Raw genomic sequence first — 24,143 nt, 5'->3', positions numbered from 1 at the left:
AGTACAGGGAGATGTCAGGAGAGGAGATTTTGGGTTTCAAAAAGGGATTGGATGAGTTCCTGAAGGGAAAGGGAATCCAGGGGTACAATTAGAGGGTTACTATACAAGACAAAATGCTCTTGAGTAATAAATCACTACAGGTCATTTGACCTGGGGGGCCGCCGCGGGAGCGGACTGCTGGGCATGATGGACCTATGGTCTGACTCGGCAGAGGCAATGCTTATGTGCTTATGTGCTTATATCTTGAAAACCCGACTGGCTCGGGGTCCCCTAGGACAGGGGGTATAGAGGGTTAGTATAGAGTATAGAATAATACTGCATACATACCATTTAACTTCCTCTGGAGAATTTCTTCTTTTAAAGTGATGATATAAATCTGTTCATCCAGATCTTCAAGAATCTAAAAGTTTACAAATCCATTGTTATATTTAGCAAAAATTAAATAATTGGCAACAATGTTATTTGCTTCAGTTCAGGATTCTCTTGCATAAAAAATATAGAGAGTAATATTTTGACAGCTGCAGTCAGAATGTTTTTATTTTTTTTTAGGGTCGGCCAATGCAGATTGGTTATACCCAGATATTCGGCACCAGTATCAGGATACCAGCCAGTACTGAACATCTGGGCACAGGTTTGCCAGCACTAAGGAGAAATTAGGTTCTTACCTGCTAATTTTCTTTCTGTTAGCCAGTAGGCCGGTATAGTCCTTTACAGATGGGTATATACCTCACTGTGACCAGCAGGTGGAGACTGAGACCAAAACTTGTATATCAGGATAGGTTCCCCCCTACCAATCCAGTCTGCTGAATAGCCAAGCAGAGCCTAGGAAATACTAAACTGAGAACAGTAAACATACTCCAAACAGGAATGTAAAAGAACTAACACATGACAACAACTATTGGAACATGCATAGAACTAAAACCTGGTATAGAAAATGTCCCCACAGCTCACCAGCTAAGCTAGCCGCTGTTATTAAATCTCCCTGGCCTTAGAAAAATCTGCACACGAGCAAAAACCCGCAATCACCGCACAAACAGATAGGGCGAGTGACTATATCAGTCTATAGGCTAGCAGAAAGAAAATTAGCAGTTAAGAACCTAATTTCTCCTTCTGTGTCACCTGGTAGACCGGTATAGTCCTTTATGGATGGGATGTACCAATGCAGTACCCATCAAGGCAGAGGAAGAGGATCTGCCACCAGATGCCTCACCAGGTCCGTGTACTATGGGCGTGTGGGCCAATCCAGAGCCCCCAGAACCACAAAGCCTGGATGTCGAACTATGCAAAGAAAAACTCTGCCCACTAATGGCCACTGAGGGAACACATATAACAGCCCCTCTGTTGGCCATGGTTGAACCAGAGCATCCAGCCCCTTGGCCTGACCGTCTCTATGACGACTGAAGAAGCGGGGTGTTTTGGCATTGACACTTGTGGCCATCAGGTCCATGAAGAGCGCACCCCAAGACTGAACTATTAACTTAGACACCACTCTCCGGGATCTAGGGCATGATGATTCAGGGAGACCGAGATGGCCTGAAGATGAGACTCTGACCAGAACATGAACAGAGCCGCCTCCTGCACCAACAAAGTGCTCTTGGCGCCCCCCTGATGATTGAAAGACTTCTGACTGACTTGCCCATCAGAAAGGACCAGAAGGCTAACAGCGCTATATGAATGGCTCTGGTCTCTAAGACATTGATCAACCAGGAGGCCTCCTCCGTGGACCAGGTGCCCTGAGCAGAGTGACCTAGACACTGAGCTCCCCAACCAAGGAGACTGGCATCCGTGAGCAGCACCGTCCATTGTGGCTAGTCCAGACTCACCCCTTGCACAAGATGGGAGGTCTGGAGCCATAACCAAGACTGCAATGAGCCAAGCCCTGAAGAGGAACAGGATGAGCTCCGAAGAAGAGCATGCTGAAGAGGACGCATATGGGCACGAGCCCACCTCACTACGTCTAGGGAGGCCACCATCGACCCCAAGACTTGGAGGAAATCCTGCACCCGAGGACACCGGGATGCCATAAATAGGCAAATTTGAGATTGCAATTTGTTAACCTGGGCCTCTGGAAGGAAGACCTTCCCCAAGGAAGTGTCGACCAGAACTCCAGGCACTGAGAAGGGACCAACCGGTTCTTGGAAAGGTTACCAACCCAACCCAGTGATTGCAGGAATTCCACCACCCGAGCGGTGACCTGGGTGCTCTCCTGGAACGATTTTGCACGAATCAACCAATCGTCCAGATAGGGAGGAGCCAGAATGCCCTCTTAGTACAATGCCGCCACAATGATCACCATAACCTTGGTGAACTTCACCGGAGCCATGGCCAGGCCAAAGGGAAGCACACAGAACTGATCGTGTTGCTCCTTTTTAAATTTTTACTGTAAAACACTTAAAATTTATGATTAGAGTTTTATCAAATTTTTTAATAAACTTGAAACTTGCCCCAAGATCACAAAGCGCAGGAAACGATAATGGGAAGCAACAATTTTGTATTAAAGAACAGAATTCAAAATTCAGAAATACTCACAGGCCTCCATCAGATCGAGAGAAGGTAGAAACTTCCCTGGCTGAACTGCCAGAATCACAGACCTCAGAGTTCTCATGCGGAAGGATGGTACGGGGACAGCCCTGTTGACCCCTTTCAAGTCTAGGATGGGGCAAAAAATCCCTTTTCTCTTTGGCACCACAAAGTAAATCGAAAACCAATCTGTGCCTCACTCCAGAGGGGGAACTTGAACAACCGCTTGGAGATCTAGCAATCTTTGAAGGGTCTGGTGAAAAGCCTGCTGCTTCCACGCCACCTGCGAGGGAGAAGCGAGAAAGTGATCTGGCAAGTAACGGGTGAACTCTAGAGTATAACCGTCCCGAATCACATCCAGAACCCACTGATCTGTGATCTCTGCCCACTTTGGATAAAAGTCGCGCAGCTGGGCACCCACTGGAACCAAGGCGGGTGCTGGAAAGGAGTCATAGAGCCGGACAGGCAGCAGGAGACCCGGCAGGGGTGCTACCTGCACCCCAGCGGGCCCCTCGAAAGGACTGCATACACTGGAAGAACTAGCCTCTGGAGAACCCGGGGGACTAAAAGGAAGTGGCCCCCTGACCAGGACGGAAATCACGCCCACAAGAAGTACCCCCCGGGACAGCAGCCTAGGCCCATCTTCAGACAAATGAGGCACTTTAGAAACAGTTAATGTCAACTTGCTTTGGACGCCGCATCCGCCGACCAAGCGCAAAGCCACAAGGTACAGCGTTCTGCCACTCCAAAAGCCATAGACTTGGCAGAAGCTCCCAAGAGGACATACATGGCATCTGAGAGATAAAAAGCACTTATCTCAATTTTGGCAACTTCCTGCTCCACTAATACCCAGTTAGCAGACTCGCTGTCAAGAATGCGCTCAGCCCAGTGAAAAAGATGCCCGAGCCACCAGCCCACCACACATCGCCGCCTGGACCGCCAGAGCTCTCATATCAAAACTCTGTTTAAGGAGGGACTCCACTCCATAGAGTCCTCCAAGTCCGCACCACCTTCAACAGGCAGAGAATACCACTTAGAGATGGCCGAGACCAAAACTCACAACAGATGCATCTTTGCCAGCAGGTGAGTGCTCAAACCCACCGCTGGCGGAATCTGTTCCCCAAGGGAATCCTGGAGAGCTCCCCTAAGGGTCCATGTCCAGAGAAACAACAGACTGCTCCGTCCAAACCCACAGCGTCCCATGTGACCCTCAGGTGGTGAAATGCAAGAAGAGCAGAGGGGAACAAAACTGTCACTGAATGGGGCTGACCATAGAGGACAAATCCACCCCCCCAGACCCCCGGGACGGAAGTAGGACCTCTGGCCGCAGCAATAAAGCCAAATATTGACAATATTGGGAATACCCAATAGGGAAAACCTCTGGCAGCTCCATGAGCCTGCCTGCCACAGCAGGGGACCCATTCAAACAACCTGTCACCTGTGTCACCAAACAGGGGTGAGGTCACTTGAGGCTAAACAAAAAGTGGAGGTGCTTCCCGCCAAAAACGGAGCTGAACCGCCAAAAAATAGTTCCATAGCCCTGCAGCGGTAAAAAGGCCTAAAACACCACAGCCGCTAAAGCAGAGAAGCCGGCAGCAGCTGAACCGCGAATCCCCAGCCACTTTGCAGTAAGGGAATCCTCCCGCTGGGCAGCAAGGGAAGCCTGGGCTTCCCTGCAGACTGCTGCCAGCCGCGAGGCACTCGCGAAGGGGATCCATGGTCACTGGCACCCGATGCCGACGAGGACTCCCCTTCGCAGCAGACTGCCTCGCTCGAACAGGCCAGCCACAAGTGCCTCGCGGCTGGATACCAATGATCACTTTTCCCCCTGCAAAAGTGCTCATTGCTCCAGACGCGACCTAGCTAGAAGAATAAGTGCCAGTTAGATTTAAAAAATACAGAAAAAGACAGTAAATTTAAAAGGAAAGAGCCCTTTAGACCGGAACAGCCTCAGGATTTCTTTTTTTTTTCAGAACAGACTCCATGGCTCTCGAAGCTGGAAGCCTGACCAACCAGGGGGGCCATGCTGCAAGCTGAGGCACCTCTACAAAAATGTAGGGAGGTGGAGGAAGGTGGGGGAGGGACCCAGCATGAGACCCGCTGGTTTTAACACCCCCGAGGTCGGACGGATCCCTAAACAGGACCCATCCAAGCTCCGTCCAGCAAAACAGGGGAACCCAGGAGTCTGAAACAAATTCCAACAGCCCTAAGGGGGGAGCCGAATTAGTCTTACCACACTGCTAGGAGACTGAAAAAGACTGGATTGGTAAGGGGGTTAAGGGGACAAGGCCATTCACCGCCCCGTGGAGCAGTGAATGGCCTCGTCCCTGCAGTTAGGTATTTTGCTTGTGTTGCCTCACTTATCACTCATTGCGATCGCACGGTGCAGCCGCCTCCTCCCTCCTTCCTCACGATCGCCGAAATCCAGGCATCTCCCTCGCTACCTTCCCTTCCCCTCATTTTTCTGTCTCCGAACAGCATGAGCCTTTTCACACAAGTCGTGTGAAGTTGCCTCAGGCTGAAACTTCTTCTCTGACACAACCGGAAACAGGAAGTTTCAGGGCAGCCGAACGTGACTTGAGAAAAGGCTCGGGCCGCTTGGAGACAGAAACATGAAAATTGCCATGAAGGAATTCGAAAGGAAGGAGGGAGAGAGGAGGGGGCTGCTGGACTGCGTGATCACGAAGTGTGATAAGTAAGGCAACACACGCATGGAAGTGGATAGGAGAGAGAGGGGAAAATGCTGGAAGGAAGTGGAGAGAGAGGGGGAAGGTAGGGAGGAGCAGACGCTGCATGTTAGTGGGTAGGAGAGAGAGGGGAGAAGACGCTGAAGGAAAGTGGGGAGGGGAGAGAGTGGAACAGATGCTGAAGGGAAGTGGGGAGGAGAGAGACAGAGAGACAGAGGAGCATATACTGTATGGAAGGAGGGGATAAAGATAAAAGAGCACATGCTGGATTGGGGAGGCAGATACCAGATCTGAGGGGAGGAAAGGAGGCGAAAGATGCTAAAAACCACCTGGGGGAGAGAAGGAAAGATGGAAGGGAAGAAGACAGAGATGCCAGACTATGGGGGGAGCAAAGGGAAGAAGATGGGTGCCAGACCAATGGGGGGGGGTGGAGGGAGAGATGGAAGGGAGAGGCAGACAGTTTCTGTTTGAGGCATAGAAACAGAGCAGATGCTATATGGAAAAGGCAGAGAGAAGGCAGACAGAGGATGGAAGGAATAGAATGATAAGAAGATAAGGAAAGCAGAAACCAGACAACAAAGGTAGAAAAAAATGTATATTTCTTGCTTTACGATAAAGTAGTATTGTAGTTGTGTTGATAAACATTTATAAAGAAAGCCCTGCCAGCTGGAGATCTCTTCCTCTAGTTCGGCAGCCAGAACTTTGATTTATAAAATGACAATTATACAGAATAATGTTTCTTTCTATACTTTAATAAAACAAGTTCAGTATAAAACTATTTGAGGCTTGTGCAGATAGGATCAGATGGTTTGCGGGGACAGGGCAGAGACGGGGACCGAGTTCACGGGGATGGGGCAGAGATGGGGACAAATTTTTTCCCCAATTCATTCTCTAGGTCAGATATTCAATGCCATTATCTGGACAACGTCATAGGATGCTGAGCTGAGAAGACACAGGCAGCTGGAGCCCTTGCCAAATTTGTTAACTTACTAGAACGGTTGTTGAGTCCATATGTATCTGGTACAAATTTGAGATCTATGTGCAGAGAGATTATCATTACTTTCAATATAAAAATTTCTTAAGTTTTTAAGAGCTTCCTAAAAGCAGTGTAACAAGCTTCTGATCTAATTTAAAAAGACAGGCATTCCAAATTAAAGGAGCCTGATAATAAAAAGATACCTTCCATTGAGTAAATAATTTACTTTGTTTCGGAGAGGGAAATTGAAGATAATACTGCATCCTTAAAGAATGTCCTGGTCTGCCTACTAATAAGGAGACTAATTCCAGCAGATAAGATGGTCCTTGGCCATATAGACTATTAAAAATCAACATACAAAGCTTAAAATTTATCCATATGTGTATTGGCAACAAATGTAATTTAATAAAATATGTAATTCTATCATATTTAGAAATTGAAAAAATGACCCTAACTACAGTGTTCTGTACTGTCTATAGTTTCTTCAAAAACCCCTTGCACATCCTATATATATATTACAATAGTCCAAAGAAAATATAAGTGGCAGAACTACAATTGCAAATTGATACAATATGTATCAAAATATTTACGTACTACCTGTAATTAAAAGACAGAAGGCTTTCTTACTAACACCAATTTAATCTTATATTCCATAATCAGTAAATTATCTAAATGGACTCCCAGAATTCTGGTTTGTGTATCAAAAATATAATTATTCTGACCTATAGTTGACATGTCTAATCTAGCTAGATTCTAGGACCCAACCACAGAAACTTACCCCTCTTTTACTAAACCGTGCTAGCAGTTTTAGCGTGGGGAGCCGCGCTGAATGACCCGTGCTGCTCCCGATGCTCATAGGAACTCAATGAGCGTCGGGAGCAGCACAGGATATTCAGCGTGACTCCCCACGCTAAAACCGCTAGTGCGGTTTAGTAGAAGAGTGAGTTAGTTTTTTCTTTATTTTCAATTTTTAGGATAAAACCCATGGTTTCACAGTATTAAGCACTACTTTTAACAAGATCCAATCTAAATTCATATTGCCAAAAGGTAAAATGATATTAATGGCCTCTGCATAGATATAATGTTAACTAAACATGTTATATGCTTCTAATGTTTTACCCAAAGATTACAGTAAATAGTATAGGGGAGAGGGGCAAACTCAGTGGCACCCCACAACCTATTTTCCAACTTGTGGATAGCAGAGTATTCTTTTTAATTTTATATAAATGATGAGACAAAAACTCATTTATCCAATTTAATACTTTGCCCTCTAAACCCCAATTTTGTAATATAAATGAAAGTTAATAAAAGATCAAATTGTATTAATACGAGGTGCTACCCAAAAGTTCGGGGAATTCAATTGTAAAAAAAAAAATTGTTTACCGAAACTCCTAGTTTCCACTGTCTCGTTCGAAGTAGTCCCCTTGAGAATGTATACAGCGATCCCAGCGTTTTTCCCATGAGTCCATGCATCTATGGAAGTCATCTTAGGTGAGTGTCTTGAGGACCTCCTGCCTGGATCTCTTCAATCATGTTAAAACAGTGCCCTTTCAGTCATAATTTCATTTTGGGGAATAGGAAAAAAATCACAAGGGGCAAGGTCAGACAAATAGGGAGGGTGCATAATCACTATGTTTCTGGAAGTCAGGAATTGTCAAACGAGTGATGTGTGAGCGGGCATGTTGTCATGGTGGAGCAAACAATTTTTGTTTTTCCTCTTGTCTGGGCACAAATGCGTCTCATGTTCAATTTGTCTGACAAAATTTGTTGAACTGTCCCATATGACTGTCTTACTATCTCACAAACATCGTGGATAGTTTGTCTACGATGTGCAAGGATAGTCTCATGAACTTTTGCTATGGTTTCCGGTGTTGTGCTTGTTGACGGGTCGTCCAGAACGGTCATCGTCGTGGGCAGATGTTCGTCCGTCCCTGAAGTGTTTGTACATGGCATTATCTCCAAAGGCTTCCAGGAGCATACGATGGGTTTCTGCAGCAGTTTTTTTTAAGTTTTAAACAAAATTTGATGCAGATTCTTTGCTCAGTAAAATCCGTCATATCGAAATTCACCGCATCACTAAAACACAACCTTACAAAATTGCACAGAACAACTTCGACCACTCAGCTACATGCCTGTTGGCACACTGATTCACAAAGCATACTGCTAGACACCTCTAGCGGTGAAGGGCATACTATATCCAGTTCGCGTGCACTGTTCACATTCCCCAAACTTTTGGGTAGCACCTCATATCATTTTGACCTATACTTTAGCTACTAAAGAACAAAACAAGATCTTGGTACTAAACCAGACCTAAACCCTGACCGAACTGGGTATAACAGATCAAATTTGTCCAAATAGTCCGTCAAATTGATTGCAGCACAGCCTCCTTTCTTCAATAAGTAGTAGACATACTTTCAGCTATCCGCCTAATTGATAAAATTCTCATACTTATTAGTTTTTATTTTTCACTAAATTTACCATCTTGGATCTTTAATATGGGACTTTAAAATTTGATTAAGCAAATGAGTTATTCTCTAATTTTGTATTTAGTTTCTTTTTTGTAATACTGTTGATTGTCTTGATCATATTCAATAAAATAAATAAATAAATAAATAAAAGTAGTAGACATATTAGCTACTGGTCCATTCAACAGAAGATATGGGCTTGATTGTTTCCAAAACCCAGTTGAAGGTATGGGCCTGACCACCTCTTACACCACATGCTTTTTTTGAGCCCAACTATAGGGAAATACAATAAAAGTATCTGAAATAAGCACCAAAAAGTCCAGGGGGGTAACCATGACAGATGGCCTCTAAGAACTACCGATCTGAGATGACTAGGGCCCATTCCCAATAAAATAGATGACCCCCTCATTAGTGCCCCCTGGTGGCAGGATCACCTTCCCTGAAAGAACTGAATCCTAGACAACTCCCTTTAACTGCAGAAGAGGAACATTTTCAGTTGGAAAGCCAGTGATCCAAATCTCTGAAGTACCGCTATCCTTGGACACAACCCAAATCAACTGCCAAAAATCCGGAGGGCCCGCATGATCCCTTATGAAAGTGAGAAAAATTCCTATTTTTCTGGAAGAGTGTCTTTATATACCTCTGTGTCTTGGCTAAAGACAGGCTATAAATTTAATAAATGAAATGAAAATGAGAAACCGTGGTCCAAATGAGGCAACATAAGGGCCAAACAATCTAATGGCAAGATGACTGTCATTCCCAGAGAAAAGGCTCCTCACATTGTTCTGTCTGCAAAAGTTATCAACCTGAATTCTTTCTGCTGCTTTCCCAGAGCTGCACAGCAGTGAAACCTCCTTGTCCCTGTTACAGTGTACAGCTAATACACCAGCTCCAACAGTCCCCCCCACCCACTGGTATTGCGGATGACTCAGAATCAGTCTGAACAGGCATTCCAAGGCTCCCATCACGCCTGGACTCACCTGATTTTTTTTTTTTGATTTATAATTTTTATTCATTTTCAAATTTTACATAAAGTGTACAAAATATTAAAATACAATTGATGAATACACAATATCACTTTTATATCTAATACATCATATTTTAAATATATATATATTTTTATTTTTTCAGCTCCTATCCTTTTTTGTATTTAAAGCATCCACAGCTTGCAAACTTTTTTGATCATTATTATTTATAAATTTAGAGTAGAGAGGACCCTAGGAAAAAAGGGGAGAAGAGCAAGAGACAACTCACCCCACAGGCAGGGGCCACTGCTGACCCTAATGTCAGAGGGAATCCTCACAGGTCATGCTCAGAGCCACAGAAGGCAAAGTCATACAGAGCTAGATCAGAGAAAGGTTCATGGAATGAGCTCGGGTACATTGGCACCAACTCTACCTCAGCACCACAATCTATAGATTATGGCTTAGGGAGTCAGGTATATCCTTAAATCCTGCTCCACCAGTTTGAATTACACCAGTGTTTCTCAACCTTTTCAAGCCAAGTACCCCCTAAGCCTAACAAATACCAACCGAGTATCCCTGCCCAAGCTCCACCCCAGACCCACCCAAACTCCGCCTGACCTGCCCAAACTCCACTCCATAATAAGTAATGCAATTTCTTCTATCCATTTTTCATGCACAAATATAATCTTATTAATACATCATGGTAACCGCAAAATTAAAAAAACACAAAGCACACTGTATGCAGAGAAACTGTTAATTATCAATTATATTCAGGTTTTTTTCAAAGAGGTCAAGGCAGAAGACTTTAAAATATGCAATGTCACCTCAATAACAACTATAGAAAAATAGACAAATATAGTGCAAAATATAGACAGCAGATATAAATTCTCAAAACTGATACATTTTGATCACTAAATTGAAAATAAAATCATTTTTCCTACCTTTGTTGTCTGGTGATTTCATGAGTTTCTGATTGCACTTCCTTCTAACTGTGCATCCAATATTTCTTTCTGCCACCTGTATGCTTCCTCTCCTCCAGACCTCATTCCATTCCCCAACCAACATCTCTCTGTCCCTCCTTGAGTCCAACTTTTTCTTCCACTCTCCCTGCCTGCATCCCCCCCACTGAAACCACTACTGCTGATTTCTCCCTGCCTTCCCGCCCCACCCCTGAAGTCAACCCTGCCACCTGACACACTCCATTCTGCACCCCAACTTTTTCTTCCTCTCTCCCTGCCTGCCCCCCCCCCCACTGAAGCCACTGCCGATTCCTCCCTGCCCCACCCCTGAAACCAACCCTGCCACCCAACATGCTCCATTCCCACCCACCCACCCCCGCCACAGCAACAGGGATGGGCAAGGTGCGGCCAGCCCATAAGCCTTCCCCCCCCCTCCAACGTCAATTCTTACATTGGAGAGAAGGTTCTGGGCCTGGAATCTTTTCTCTGATGTCAGAATTGACGTCAGGGAACGGCTTGTGGGCTGGCTGCATGGAGTCACTGCACGCGCCTGGCCTATCTTGTTTCTGCGGTGGTGGGGATAAGGGTGGGTGGGAATGGAGCATGTCAGATGGCAGGGTCGGCTTCAGGGGTGGGGTAGGGAGGAATCTGCGGCGGCGGTGGTGGCTTCAGCAGGGGGCAGGCAGGGAGAGATCCTAGGTGGTGGCCAGCCTGCGTACCCCCTGAGGTACGCGTACCGCAGGTTGAGAAACACTGACTTACACCATCTGCTGGAGACAAAGGGATTCCATCCATACAGCGGCAATATAACTGGAACATATAACTTTCATTACTTTTTATCTGATGGTAGGAGGACATAACCCATTGGTCAGGATTAGTTTAGCATAGGATTACCATATGGCTCCAGAAAAAGGATAGATTGAGACATCCAGGTTTTACAACCAGGTCCAGGGGATTGGACAATGGAGGCCAATATTTAGCTATTTTTCTTGATATTTTAGCGGCTTAAATTGTTTAGAAGCGTATGGAATTACAGGATTGGTTCTATCTTGGTTTCAGTCATTTTTATTAAATAGGCAGAAAGAAGCAGGAATGAATGGTTCAGCACTTTCTGCTGCTCTTTTCAATCTATACCTTCTCCCTCTATGTAAGCTGCTGCAGAGTACCGAGGTTAGCTACCGGCTTTATGCCAATGACATTCTGCTCCTACTACCTGTTAAGGGGAATTAGAGAGAAATGGAGGAACGACTGCAAGTAGTGATGATGAGTGTGAAGGAATGGATGGAGAGTAGCAGGTTAAAATTGAATGTACACAAAATGAAAATAATGCTAGTCCAGAGACCGCTGGGGCAAAAAACTCCAGGGTATTTACAGCTCTGGGACACCCCTATAAAGCTCTCTGCTGAGGTAAAATATTTATGTGTTGTGGTGGATTCAAATTTGAGTTTTAAAAGCCATGTTCAGGAATTGATAAAAAAATATTTTTTTTTGAGATTGCGCCTTTTCAATTAACTTTGACCGTATTTGTCTCCTTCCATATTTAGGGTCATTTTGCAGTCAATGGTCTTATCATGTCTGGACTATTGTAATCTTGTGTTCTTGGGTTTACCAATATCCCTGATGAGTGCATTACAGGTTGCCCAAAATTCGGCAGTTAGAACTCTCTTCCAATTGGAAAGGACTGAGCATGTCACAGAATACTATGTGAAGTTATACAGGTTGAAGTTAGAAGATCATATATATTTCAGGCTGCTTATGATGGTATACTTGTGTTTGGCTCCTGCAAGTTTGGTGGGTACTATTCAGGCTTATGTCCCTTTATCAAAATTACGCTCTGTCCATCATGGTGATTTGTCAGTGCCATCTGTAAGGGAATTGAGACTGAATTCTTCACGTGTGACTATGTTTTCCTGTAGGGGACCCCAGGAATGTAATCTTCTACCCTTGTATATCAGAAAACAATATAATCTTGATGGGTTTAAGAAGTTATTGAAGAGACATTTATTTTGCCATATGAAATATGGGCATTAAAGCATCTGTTTTGGTGTAAGCGCTGGTCGCTTATTTTGTGAGTGTTTTTACATGTATTTTATGTATTTTTATTATGTATGTTTACATTATGAGCTGCTTTGAGAAAAGCGGGTTATAAATAAAACAAAAAACATACTTCCATTGAAAGAAATGGAAGTAAGGAAAACAGAATAGTAAATGACGGCAGATAAAGACCTGAACAGTCCATCCAGTCTGCCCATTAGATTGAGGAATCCAGGTTTTTTACTTCCTTTGAAATAATGGAAACAAAACCTGGATGTCTCAATTCATTCTCCTTTTCTTGAGCCATATGGTAACCCTAGGATAAGGAATGCCATTTCTTCTGTGTGACTTCTTACTGATGATGCATGGAAGTATGTCAACAGCACTTACCGCAGCATGGCTTGCTTACCACATATACTCTAGCTGAGATCAGCTGCATGTACCTTTTCTGACTCCTTATGCAATTTTAACAATTTTATTTTCTAACTTCTGTTACTGTATTTTATCTATGCTCCAACTCTACTTATCCACTATGCTGCCTATTAAGATGCTGCCTACAAAGATGTTTTAATATGTACTGTGTTGATATTGCAAGTAGCATAATATGTTCTGTTGTCTGGTAATGTTTTACTGCTTTGTTCATTGTATATCTTCAGGTTATAATTGCAATATTCTGCCTCAAGTGAATTTCTTCAGAATGGTAAATAATTCCTAATAAATAAGTAAATACATGAGCACAATATTGACACTATTTATGCACTGTTCAGTAAATCTACAGTAAAGCTATAAAATTTGTAGACTTAGCTTATGCTGCTAGAGCAACTCAGTTTTAACCAGTGAATGAAGTGAAGTAGTTCTCAACACACTTGGGATTAGAATGTTGAAACACAACTAAGATATTCTACCTGCATACAGTCCTTAACAAATAAGGACAAACATAGCATTCAGATGTATTGTGTGGATAAATACATTTCAGTTTTATGCAGGACTTAATTTATAGGAAAAAAGAAATGGAACATGGTGCTAGAGGAGGCAGCAGACTAACCAAGGACAGAGGCAACAAGAGAAGAGTGGGATAAGGAAGTCAATGGACCACCTTTTTTTTTTTTTTTTTTTTAGAATATCCTTAATGAATATGCATGAGAAAGATTTGCATACAATAGAGGTAGTGAGCAAGTGAATCTCCCTCATACTCACTCATTAGGTATATCCTGAAAATCTGCTCTGCTGGTGGCTCTTGAGAACTGTGAATGAAGACCAAGGAAGTACAGAACTGTTCCCTGCTAGGCTCCAGACTCACCCCCCTTCCACTGTTTTCTCTGTAAGCTGCATGGAGAAAAACACCCTAGCTGCTCTGGAGTGTGAAAAAAACATGATGGACTGCTTTCTAGGCCATTCCCCCAGAAATTAAGTGCAGTACAGCATTTCACACAGTTTTGAATGAAAGCTTAAGGGAAGAGTAGAATGGAAAAAACTTACTGTTGGCTTGACTAACAGCTGACCCATCACAGTAAACATTCTGGAAAGACCCACAGGTGTGCATACTGAGAAGAAAAATATTTTGTGTATTATACAACACTAGATATATATTGTAGACTTTTAAAAATTATTATCAAATAAGCAAAACAAGGTATGCAGGTATAAAGTGATTAACAAAGCTCAGACATATAAAAGACAGTTACAAAACAGATTACCACCACCTAATTCATCCAAACATGAAATATTTTTTAAGTAGAAAAATTACTTACAAAGCAGCAACAGACATCCCATTAGCGAAATGCAAGAATATAAATAAGGGAGGTAGAAATCCCAAAGATCTGTAATACAAGTATTAAATAAAATCCATTACAAGTAGTAAACTCAGAACAAGTAAGACTACCATTTTGCTCTAATTAAAATTTCCTTAGCAAGCTTGTTATTGCCAAGTCACCCTAATACCACCTTCAAAGTCTTACACTGGATGGCTAAATGTTGACTGCATAGAGCACAGGTGTCAAAGTCGGTCCTCGAGGGCCAGAATCCAGTCGGGTTTTCAGGATTTCCCCAATGAATCTGCATGAGATCTATTTGCATGCACTGCTTTCAATGCATATTCATTGGGGAAATCCAGAAAACCTGACTGGATTCCGGCCCTCGAGGAGGGACTTTGACACCCCTGGCATAGAGCTTTATGTCACAGACAGATTGTTTTCTAATCCAAATTTTATTATGAATTTATATTTTACTGTTATCAATACTTGGAAGTGGGGGAATATAAATTTGATAAATACATCAAATTGAAAAACAAGTGTAATATTCTCTCTGGATTATTAACATTTTTAGAATTAAAGCTAAAATTCATAACCCAATGAGTAAATAAGAGTACTCAATGGAGTTAAGTGCTATATGAAACAAGAGTGTTGACAGGGAAATGTCATCAAATATAGCAAGGGATAAACGGTCCATCTTTAAACTTCAGATGGAGTGTTTAGAAAATTTTCAATGTATATTTTCAGCATACCCAATCAATTCACAGTTTATTTTGTACATTTTAAGACAATTTATTATCAAAGAGAATGGGATGAAAAGCTCTCTTACAGTCAATCCATACTTTAAGTTTTAAGTTGTTTTTTTTAAAGTTTTTATTAGGATTTTATATACCGCCTATCAAGGTTATCTAAGCGGTTTTACAATCAGGTACTCAAGCATTTTCCCTATCTGTCCCGGTGGGCTCACAATCTATCTAACGTACCTGGGGCTATGGAGGATTAAGTGATTTGCCCAGGATCACAAGGAGCAGCTGCTTTTTTAACCATTGGCCATAGAGGCTTTATTCAATATTTGCTGGTCTTTGTTTCTATATGCTCCCCTCTTATTTCTTTCTTTTGCATTACTATGTTATTATTGAAAGAATATGATACTGTATATTCTGAGGGCACCTATTGAAATGAACAGCTTATAAATTATAGGTAAAGAAGTTATTTGTCCACAATTTTTGAGAACATTACATGTCTTCCCCTTTGAGAAAAGAAGTGTCCTTCCTGTTATTAGGTAGTGTGGTGTTAAGTCTGGCTGCATGACCAATTCACTGTTCCAGTTTACCAGGTCTTGGTGGAGAGATGGGAAACTACTTAAGAGTACCTGTTTACTATTCAATGTATTGTAAACCTCTTTGATATCTGCGGAGGAGAGGCAGTATATCAAATAAAGATAACCATAACCATGCTTGAACCAAAAATTGGACATTCCCATAAGGGCCAAAATTTTTCAAGGGGGCCTTCTCTTCCTCCAAAACAGGACAGAAGAGCTTCAATTTATTCCACTTGTCTGGATGGATCAAGGAGGAAGATAAAGTAGGTGAAATTTGTTCTCATCTAAAATTATCTTTACTTCAGAACTGCTAGAACAATCCAGGCTTGTAGTTTCTTTAGGATACCTAGTAATAATATGTAGCAGGTCTTGAGGCCAAACCAGTGTTTTTTTAATTGCTTTTTAACTTATTTTCTAACTTTGTTATTGTTACTTCAGACCATTCCATTGATGTTCCTTTACCAAATCCTCCTGTATTCAGAGTAGCTATTCTGCTTTTTTGTACCTCTCTAGGCTTCTGTTTCAGCTTTAATTGATAGCATTTTCACAGTATTGATGCTCCTTCCAGCATGATGCCATCAGATCAAACATCAGTGGGCCAAATAACTCACCACCTCAGGAAAGCCAGAGCCTCCAGCTCCTATTTGCCCAGATCCAAGACATTCCACATATTTGCCTACATATATTCTCCAAAGACACAATGTGTGCTCTCCAGCTGTATGCAAAAATATTGATTCTAGGCCCGCAATCTGTTCTTGATCAGAAACATTTTGCTGACATTTGTGTCAAACCAAGCACACAGATGTTCTGATGACAGAAGAGCATATACATGACTGTGCATTTTTTTTGCATAATCTTAGTTGCCAATTGCTGAGTCATTCTTCAAGCTTCGTTAGGTGCCACCTCATGTTATTCACACCTTCTGGGAGCCTACCATATTATAGAGTTTAGTATCATCTGTAATGTTTGTCTTTTTGTGGATCATACCAAACTCTGTGATAGGGTAAACACTCTGGAGGGTATGGATAACATGAGGAGGGATCCAGCGAAGCTTATAGAATGGTCTGGTAATTGGCAACTAAGATTTAATGCTAAAAATGCAGGGTCATACACTTGGGCTGCAAAAATCCAAGAGAACAGTATAGTATAGGGTGCAAAGTACTTCCATATAAAAAAGAAGAGGGAGACTTGGAGATGATTGTGTCTATCTCAAGGTGGCAAAAAGGTAGAAAGGGTGATGGTCAAAGCCAGGAAGATGCTTGGGTGCATAGAGAGAGGAATGTCCACTAGGAAAAAGGAGGTAATAGTGCTGTTGTATAAGTCTCTTGTGAGGCCCCATTTGGATTAATGTGAGCAATTCTGGAGTCCGCATCATCAAAAAGATATAAATAGGATGGAGTCGGTTCAGAGGGTTGCTACAATTTGTTTAGTGGTCTTTGTCATAAGGCATTTAAGGGCAGACCTCAATATGCATACTTTTCCTTTTTCTTTTACAGCCTAGATCTATTATAAGAGGGGATAAACTCTTCACACTGACTCTAGTCTTTCATACTGCCGGCAAGGTTTATTTTATATAGTCTGTCAGACCAGAAAGCAGCTTTAAGGTTTAATCTGTAGTTAGAGATTATAGCAAAGAAATTGCTAGATAGATTTCTTGGTGATATTTGGAATTTTTTTTAAAAAAGGAGAAAAGGTAGATTCCAGCAGAATTTGTATCAAAGTGTCTCAATTGCTAGTCCCTCCAATAGAACTGCTGATAGGGATCTTATCTTAGTGACTCAATGAGACTTTAATCCCATCCACCCTTCTCTCACCCCACACATCCCAGGGTTTGCAACTCATATATAGACAGCTGATAATCAAGAAGACTCAGTCAATCCCCATTCCAATCAATCAAGGTGACATATTCAGTACAATCATTGTGGTGCTTTAGTTCCAAGTCACAACATCTAGAGGGCTCAAGGCTTGCTGCATCTATCTTCAACTTGCTAGTATCAAACAGGAGCTCTGTAAACTTAAGCAGGAATTGGAGGCAATTAAAGCAGCTACAATCACCACACAGAATTATATCAATTTACCACAACTCTCTCAGAGAGTAAAACAACTCTGGAATAAATGGATCACAGTAGGCTCAGGTAGACTGCAGCATGTGACACAGAAATATCCAGCCTCACAACTGTTTCCCCCGAACTATGAGGATTTTCTTAGAGATCAGACTCCACAGATCAACCTTGAGGGGAGAAATGCTGGCCTAGTGCCTAACCCTCAGTAGCCTGGTTCTAGAGAGGTTGTAGAAGCTCAGTATAAGTTTTCACAGCAACTTGTGACCTACTGTCTGCTTCTGAGGGAGGATCTGCTTTGCTAAGGAGAAGAAACATCTATTGAAATATCTTGCCTGCTGGCATTCAAACTTGGGAAAGGTAAACTTAGTGTTCAGTAGGTTATTTCATTGTAGTTCTCTTTTTTAGCTCAGCAAAATCAGTGGGGCAATGGTGTAGCCTTTAGAGTCTCTGATAGGGATTCATACAAAAAACTGTTTTAGTCTAGATCAGTATTTTAGGTTACTTAACCCAAGGCAAGCGGGGTTTCAGTCAATGCATAGTACTGAGACAGTATTAACATGCTTTCTTAGTGAGGTTCATTTGATCTTGGATGGGGGGAATTTTGCAATGGTAGTTTCATTAGCTCTGAGTTCAGCGTTTGATCTAGTGGACCACAGTCTTCTATTAAATTTTTTTTACAAGAGATTGGTTTAACAGGAGTAGTTTGGGATTGGTTCTCTGAGGACATACTTTTAGAGTAGTCACTGAGGGATCAATATCTCAGGATAGATTGTGGGGTACCACAAGGATCAGCCCTATCGCCAGTTTTATTTAATATTTTCCTGAGCCCTTTGGCAAGACAAATCCAGGAATTAGGGATTAGTACATATATTTATACAGATGGCATCCTACTAGTCTATAGACTTATCACCTGCTACGTTAGATCTAGGTCCTCTTTTGGCTAGTTTAAATAGTATAGAAGAATGATTGAGTGATCATAAATTGGTATTAAATATGTCTAAGACCATAGCATGTTGTATTTCTGGAGATAAAGCAACACCTCAACTAGATTTTTCATTAAATAATTGCAGTATAAGACTAGTAGATAGTTTCAGATATTTGGGGGTTATAATCGACTGTCATTTACATTTTCAGGAACAGGTATCAAGTGTGGTTTCTAAATGTTTAGGGGCACTAAGACAGCTTAGAGCCATTCGAGATTTTTTGGATGAGAAATCATTGCATACATTAATTCATGCCTTTGTATTGTCAAAGCTAGATTATAGTAATTTAGTATATGCAGGCACTGGGTTGGGAAGTTGAAGCATTTGCAAACAGTGCAGAATACTGCAATTAGATTACTAGGCCGTGCGTTTATTCTTGATCATGTGACACCTTTGTATTTAAAATTCCACTGGTTACCAATGGAATTTAGGATCAAATTTAAAATCTTAATGTTAGCACATAGAGCATTATTCCAGTTATAGCCTTCATATCTTTCTAAGTTGGTACTATTTTACACCCAAGACGTTTATTACGATCTCTGAATGACATTAGGGTAGTCGTTCCTCATATTTCTAAGGCACATCTTGCATCAACTAGAGATTGTGCATTTTTTATTTAGTTCCATGGATATGGAATAATCTGCCCATAGATTTGAGACAAGAAGAATCATATAGAAATTTTAAAAGACATTTAAAATCATATTTTTTCCAATTGGCTTTTTCAATTTAGAACAGAGTTTGGGACTGTGATCTGTGTTTTATTGTTTTACTATTAGAATTGTTACTGTTGAGATATTTGCTATGATATTTTATGGGGAGAAAAAAAATTAACTTTTGTTCTTAATCTTTTCTTTTCTATTTTTAATGGAGTTCTTTTCTTAATGAATATGAATTGTGTATTGTAAACCACTTAGATCCTTTTAGGCTGTTATGCGGTATATAAAGTTCTTAACAAACAAACAAACATTTCAGGGAATAAAATCAGATTAGGGCACAAATAGCTGTTGAGGAAAGTCTGTTTGGTTTTACTTCCCTCCCGCCCGCTTTTTGATTTATAGGCTCTTCAACCAATCAGAAACAGGGCATTACACTTTGGTAGTATTTTTCTGCTCTTTCTTTTTTTCTTCCAGGTGTAAGTACTTTTGCAACCACAGTATGGTTGGAAAGCATCATGTCACCAAACCTGCTGCTCAAGTTACAGCTTCTATCTCTGTCCACATAGAAAATATTACACAGGCAGAGGGAATGATTCCGGGCAGATGAGCAGGAGGAAAGAGAAGGAGTTTACAGGGGAAGAAAAGCAGGCAAACAAGAGAGAAAGAAGAGGGGGAGAAAGAGCAGAAGGGAACAGAGAGAGAACTAGGGGCAGCAGCGAAAGTTATCTCCGCCCACCGTCACCCACCAGAGCTCCCTCTTAAAAGGGGAGGATCCAATGGTGCTCCGCCGTTTAGCGCGTGAAGGGGAGCGTTAAAGGCGCTCATCTTAGCGAGAGCGCCTTTGCGAAGGGCCTTAAGAAGGGAAGAGTCACTGAAGAAGAGAAAGAGGACAGCCTCAGCAGACATCTGAAAACCTGGCTTTTCTCAAAAAATGTAAGTCTCCCTCCAACTTAGGAATCAAGGAAACTCTTATATCTTGGCATCCCAAGTCCTCTAAATTTTCTTCACACGTTCCTTCCTATTTCTCCTACTGTAAACCGCGTCGAGCTCTACGAACGTGGAGATGATGCGGTATACAAACCTAAGGATTAGATTAGATAAAGCAGTGATTCCCAACCCTGTCCTGGAGGAACACCAGGCCAATCGGGTTTTCAGGCTAGCCCTAATGAATATGCATGAGAGAGATTTGCATATGATGGAAGTGATAGGCATGCAAATTTGCTTCATGCATATTCATTAGGGCTAGCCTGAAAACCCAATTGGCCTGGTGTTCCTCCAGGACAGGGTTGGGAACCACTGAGATAAGGAAGCATGGAGAAGCCACTTCAGACAACAGACCAGCAAACAGACAACAATGGAAGCAGTAGACAGAAGGAGGAAGTTGAGCTACCCAGTTTTCTGCACGATCTGCCATATGTATGACTACCTCCCCTCTGGGAAGCGGTCTGATGTATGCACTCGATGCGGAGAACTGGAGAGCTTGAAGAAACAAGTCAGACTCCTGGAAGGCAGAATGCTGGAACTAGAAGCACTTTGAGTAGTGGAGGAGGACAGAGAGGCAGAGAAGGTCAAGACAGAGGAAACCATTGAGGAAAAAGTCCGAGAGTTAGAGAAGTTCATCAAGGAGGCATACAGGGAGGCCGTGGAAAATCACCAGCGACAGTGGAACTGCCAAGATACACCTACAGGGAGTGAGGACCACCTGGAGGACAACCACAAGGAAGAAATGAGTGACACAGTAGCGAGATCTCGAAACAGCGGAGGGAACCCTCACAAAGATGAGTCCGGTACAAGCCAACGCCAGGAGGAGAGAAGATGGAAGTGCACAGAGGACACGGACCTATAGCTGGAGAGATGGTCATACACCAGGGACACGGACCTGCGGCTAGAGAGGCAAGAGAAGATAGAGAGGACAGCGATCATTGTGAGGGACTCCATCATCAGACAAGTCGACAGCCACATAGTAGGAGGAAGACAGGACTGGCTGGTGACCTGCCTACCTGGAGTCAAGTTAGAAGACATAGTGAGCCGCATAGACAGGATCATCAACAGCGTAGAAGAAGATACGGCGGTGATGATCCATGCGGGGACAAACAACGTGAGCAACAGGAACTACAGCAGGGAAGGACTGAAGGACAAGTTCCAGATGCTAGGAGGGAAGCTGAAGACCAGAACGCAGAGGGTAGCGTTCTTGGAGATCCTGCCGGTACTCAGGGCCAATGAGAAGAGGTTGACGGAGCTGCAAGCAGTCAACGTATGGATGAGGCGCTGGTGTGAGGAAGAAGGATTCCACTTTGTGCGCAACTGGACAACATTCTGGGGGAAGAGCAAGCTATTCAGGAAGGATGGACTCCACTTTAGCAGAGATGGAACACGGCTACTTGCAAGCAACATCAAGAGAAAAATTGAGAAGTTTTTAAACTAGGAAGAAGGGGAAAGCCGACAGTCGACCAAGAGTCGGTGGTTCTGGAACCGGTGTACCCAGAGGATACCATGCAGGAAGACAGTGGGGAAGACTCACCGGATCATAGGCAAGATAAAAATCCTGACGGATCGAAAAGAATACAAGAGGGAAGAAGTTGCAAGAAAGTAACAGGCCGCAAACTCAAGTGTATGTACACAAATGCAAGAAGACTAAGAAACAAGATGAGGGGATTAAAAGCTATGGCACAAAAAGATAACCTTGACATCATCGGCATCACAGAAACATTGTGGAGTGAGGAAAATGCCTGGGACACCGTGCTACCGCAGAGGCAGTGGGTCAAAAAGGTGGGGGTATTGTCCTATACATCAAAGAAGAAAATAAGTCTACCGGAGAACATGCCAGAAATGAAAAATAAGGTAGTCTCAATGGGCCCAAATTCCGGGAACAAAAGGAATGGAAACGAAGATCAGCATCTACTACTGACCCCCAGGGCAGTCCGAAGAAATTGATGGAGAGATAACGGATGAGATTAAATGCAACTACAAGGGAGGTAATGCAGTTATCATGGGTGACTTTAATTATCAGGGGATAGACTGGAACCTAGGCACCTCCGGCTGTGCTAGGGAGACCAAGTTCCTGGATGCTGTAGGCGATTGCTTCCTGGAACAACTTGTCAAGGAAAATACGAGAGGAAATGCAATTCTGGCTTAATTCTAAATGGCGCAAGATGTAGAAGTAGAAGGGATGCTGGGAAGCAGTGATCACAATATGATCTGCTTCGACCTGGACACAGGCAAAACATCGATCCAGAACGTCAGCCACGGCACTGAACTTCCGAAAAGGGAATTACGAAGGGATGAGACTCATGGTGGGGAAGAAGATTAATAAGAGGATAAGCACTGTAAAAACTAGAGCAAGCATGGTCACTTTTTAAGGACATGGTCACCAAGGTGCAAAATCTACATATACTGCGTATCACCAAGGCATCCAAGAGGAAAAAGAACAAGGAACTGGCGTGGCTCACTGTAGCGGCGAAGGAAGCGATCAAGGACAAGATCCGGGAAACTAAAGACCAGTGAGTCTAACCTCGGTACTGGGAAAGATGGTAGAGGCGCTCATAAAGGACCGCATCACTGATCACCTTGATGGACACAATCTGATGAGGACCAGCCGGCATGGCTTCAGGATATTTTGATTGACGAACTTGCTGCACTTCTTCGAGGGAGTAAACAGGCAGACAGACAAGGGCAAGCCGGTCGACATTGTATATCTGGATTTTCAGAAGGCGTTCAACAAGGTCCCGCATTAACGACTACTTCGAAAAATTGCAAGCCATGTAATCGAGGGTGAAATACTCATGTGGATTAAAAACTGGAGGAAAAAGACTCAGATTGGAAAAGCATCACGAGTGGAGTGCCTCAAGGTTCGGTGCTTGGACCTGTGTTCTTCAACATATTTATAAATGACCTGGAAATTGGTACGACGAGCAAAGTGATTAAATTTGTAGATGATGCAAAGTTATTCAGCGTAGTGAAGATGTAGGAGGATTGTGAAGACCTGCAATGTAACAAACACACTCGAGAAATGGGCCGCAACATGGCAAATGAGGTTTAACGTGGATAACTGTAAGATGATGCATGTCGGTAATAAAAAACTTATACATGAATACAGGATGTCCGGTGCAGTAACCTCCAGGAAAGAGACTTGGGAGAAGTGGTCGACAAGTCAATGAAGCCGTCCATGCAAAGTGCGGCAGCAGCGAAAAGGGCAAACAGAATGCTGGGAATGATTAAGAAGGAGATCACAAACAGATTGGAGAAGGTTATCATGCTATTGTACCGGGCCATGGTACACCCTTATCTGGAATACTGTGTTCAGCACTGGTCGCTGTACATGAAGAAGGACACGGTACTACTCGAAAGGGTCCAGAGAAGAGCAACTAAAATGGTTAAGGGGCTGGAGGAGTTGCCGTACATTGACAGATTAGAGAAACTGGGCCTTTTCTCCCTTGAAAAGAGGAGATCGAGAGGGGACATGATAGAAACATTCAAGATAATGAAGAGAATAGACTTAGTAGATAGAGACAGGTTGTTCACCCTCTCCAAAGTAGAAAGAATGAGAGGACACTCTCTAAAGTTAAAAGGGGATCGATTCTGTACAAATGTAAGGAAGTTCCTCTTCACCCAGAGAGTGGTGGAAAACTGGAACGCTCTTCCATAGGCTGTTATAGGGGAAAACACCCTCCATGGATTCAAGATAAAGTTAGACAAGTTTTTGCTGAACCGGAACGTACACAGGTAAAGCTAGTCTCAGTTAGGACACTGGTCTTTGACCTAAGGGC

At 42.8% G+C, this 24,143-nt stretch overlaps 1 protein-coding gene across 4 annotated transcripts in view; it reads right to left on the bottom strand.

The window, feature by feature from the left end:
• The window catches only part of LMBR1 (limb development membrane protein 1), a 219,069-nt gene that overhangs the window by 102,797 nt on the left and 92,129 nt on the right, over positions 1–24,143 (bottom strand). For all 4 annotated transcript variants that reach the window (XM_033931610.1, XM_033931609.1, XM_033931611.1 and 1 more), the window contains 3 exons: positions 14,355–14,423; positions 14,086–14,150; positions 328–400 (listed from right to left, as the gene is read on the bottom strand). In XM_033931610.1, coding sequence (XP_033787501.1) covers positions 328–400; positions 14,086–14,150; positions 14,355–14,423 — 207 coding nt within the window. The remainder of the gene's footprint in view (positions 1–327; positions 401–14,085; positions 14,151–14,354; positions 14,424–24,143) is intronic.

Source organism: Geotrypetes seraphini, chromosome 2, assembly GCF_902459505.1.
Source record: "Geotrypetes seraphini chromosome 2, aGeoSer1.1, whole genome shotgun sequence".
Taxonomy (NCBI): domain Eukaryota; kingdom Metazoa; phylum Chordata; class Amphibia; order Gymnophiona; family Dermophiidae; genus Geotrypetes; species Geotrypetes seraphini.
The sequence above is the reverse complement of the archived record's forward strand: the minus strand, read 5'-3'. Positions and strand labels throughout refer to the sequence as shown.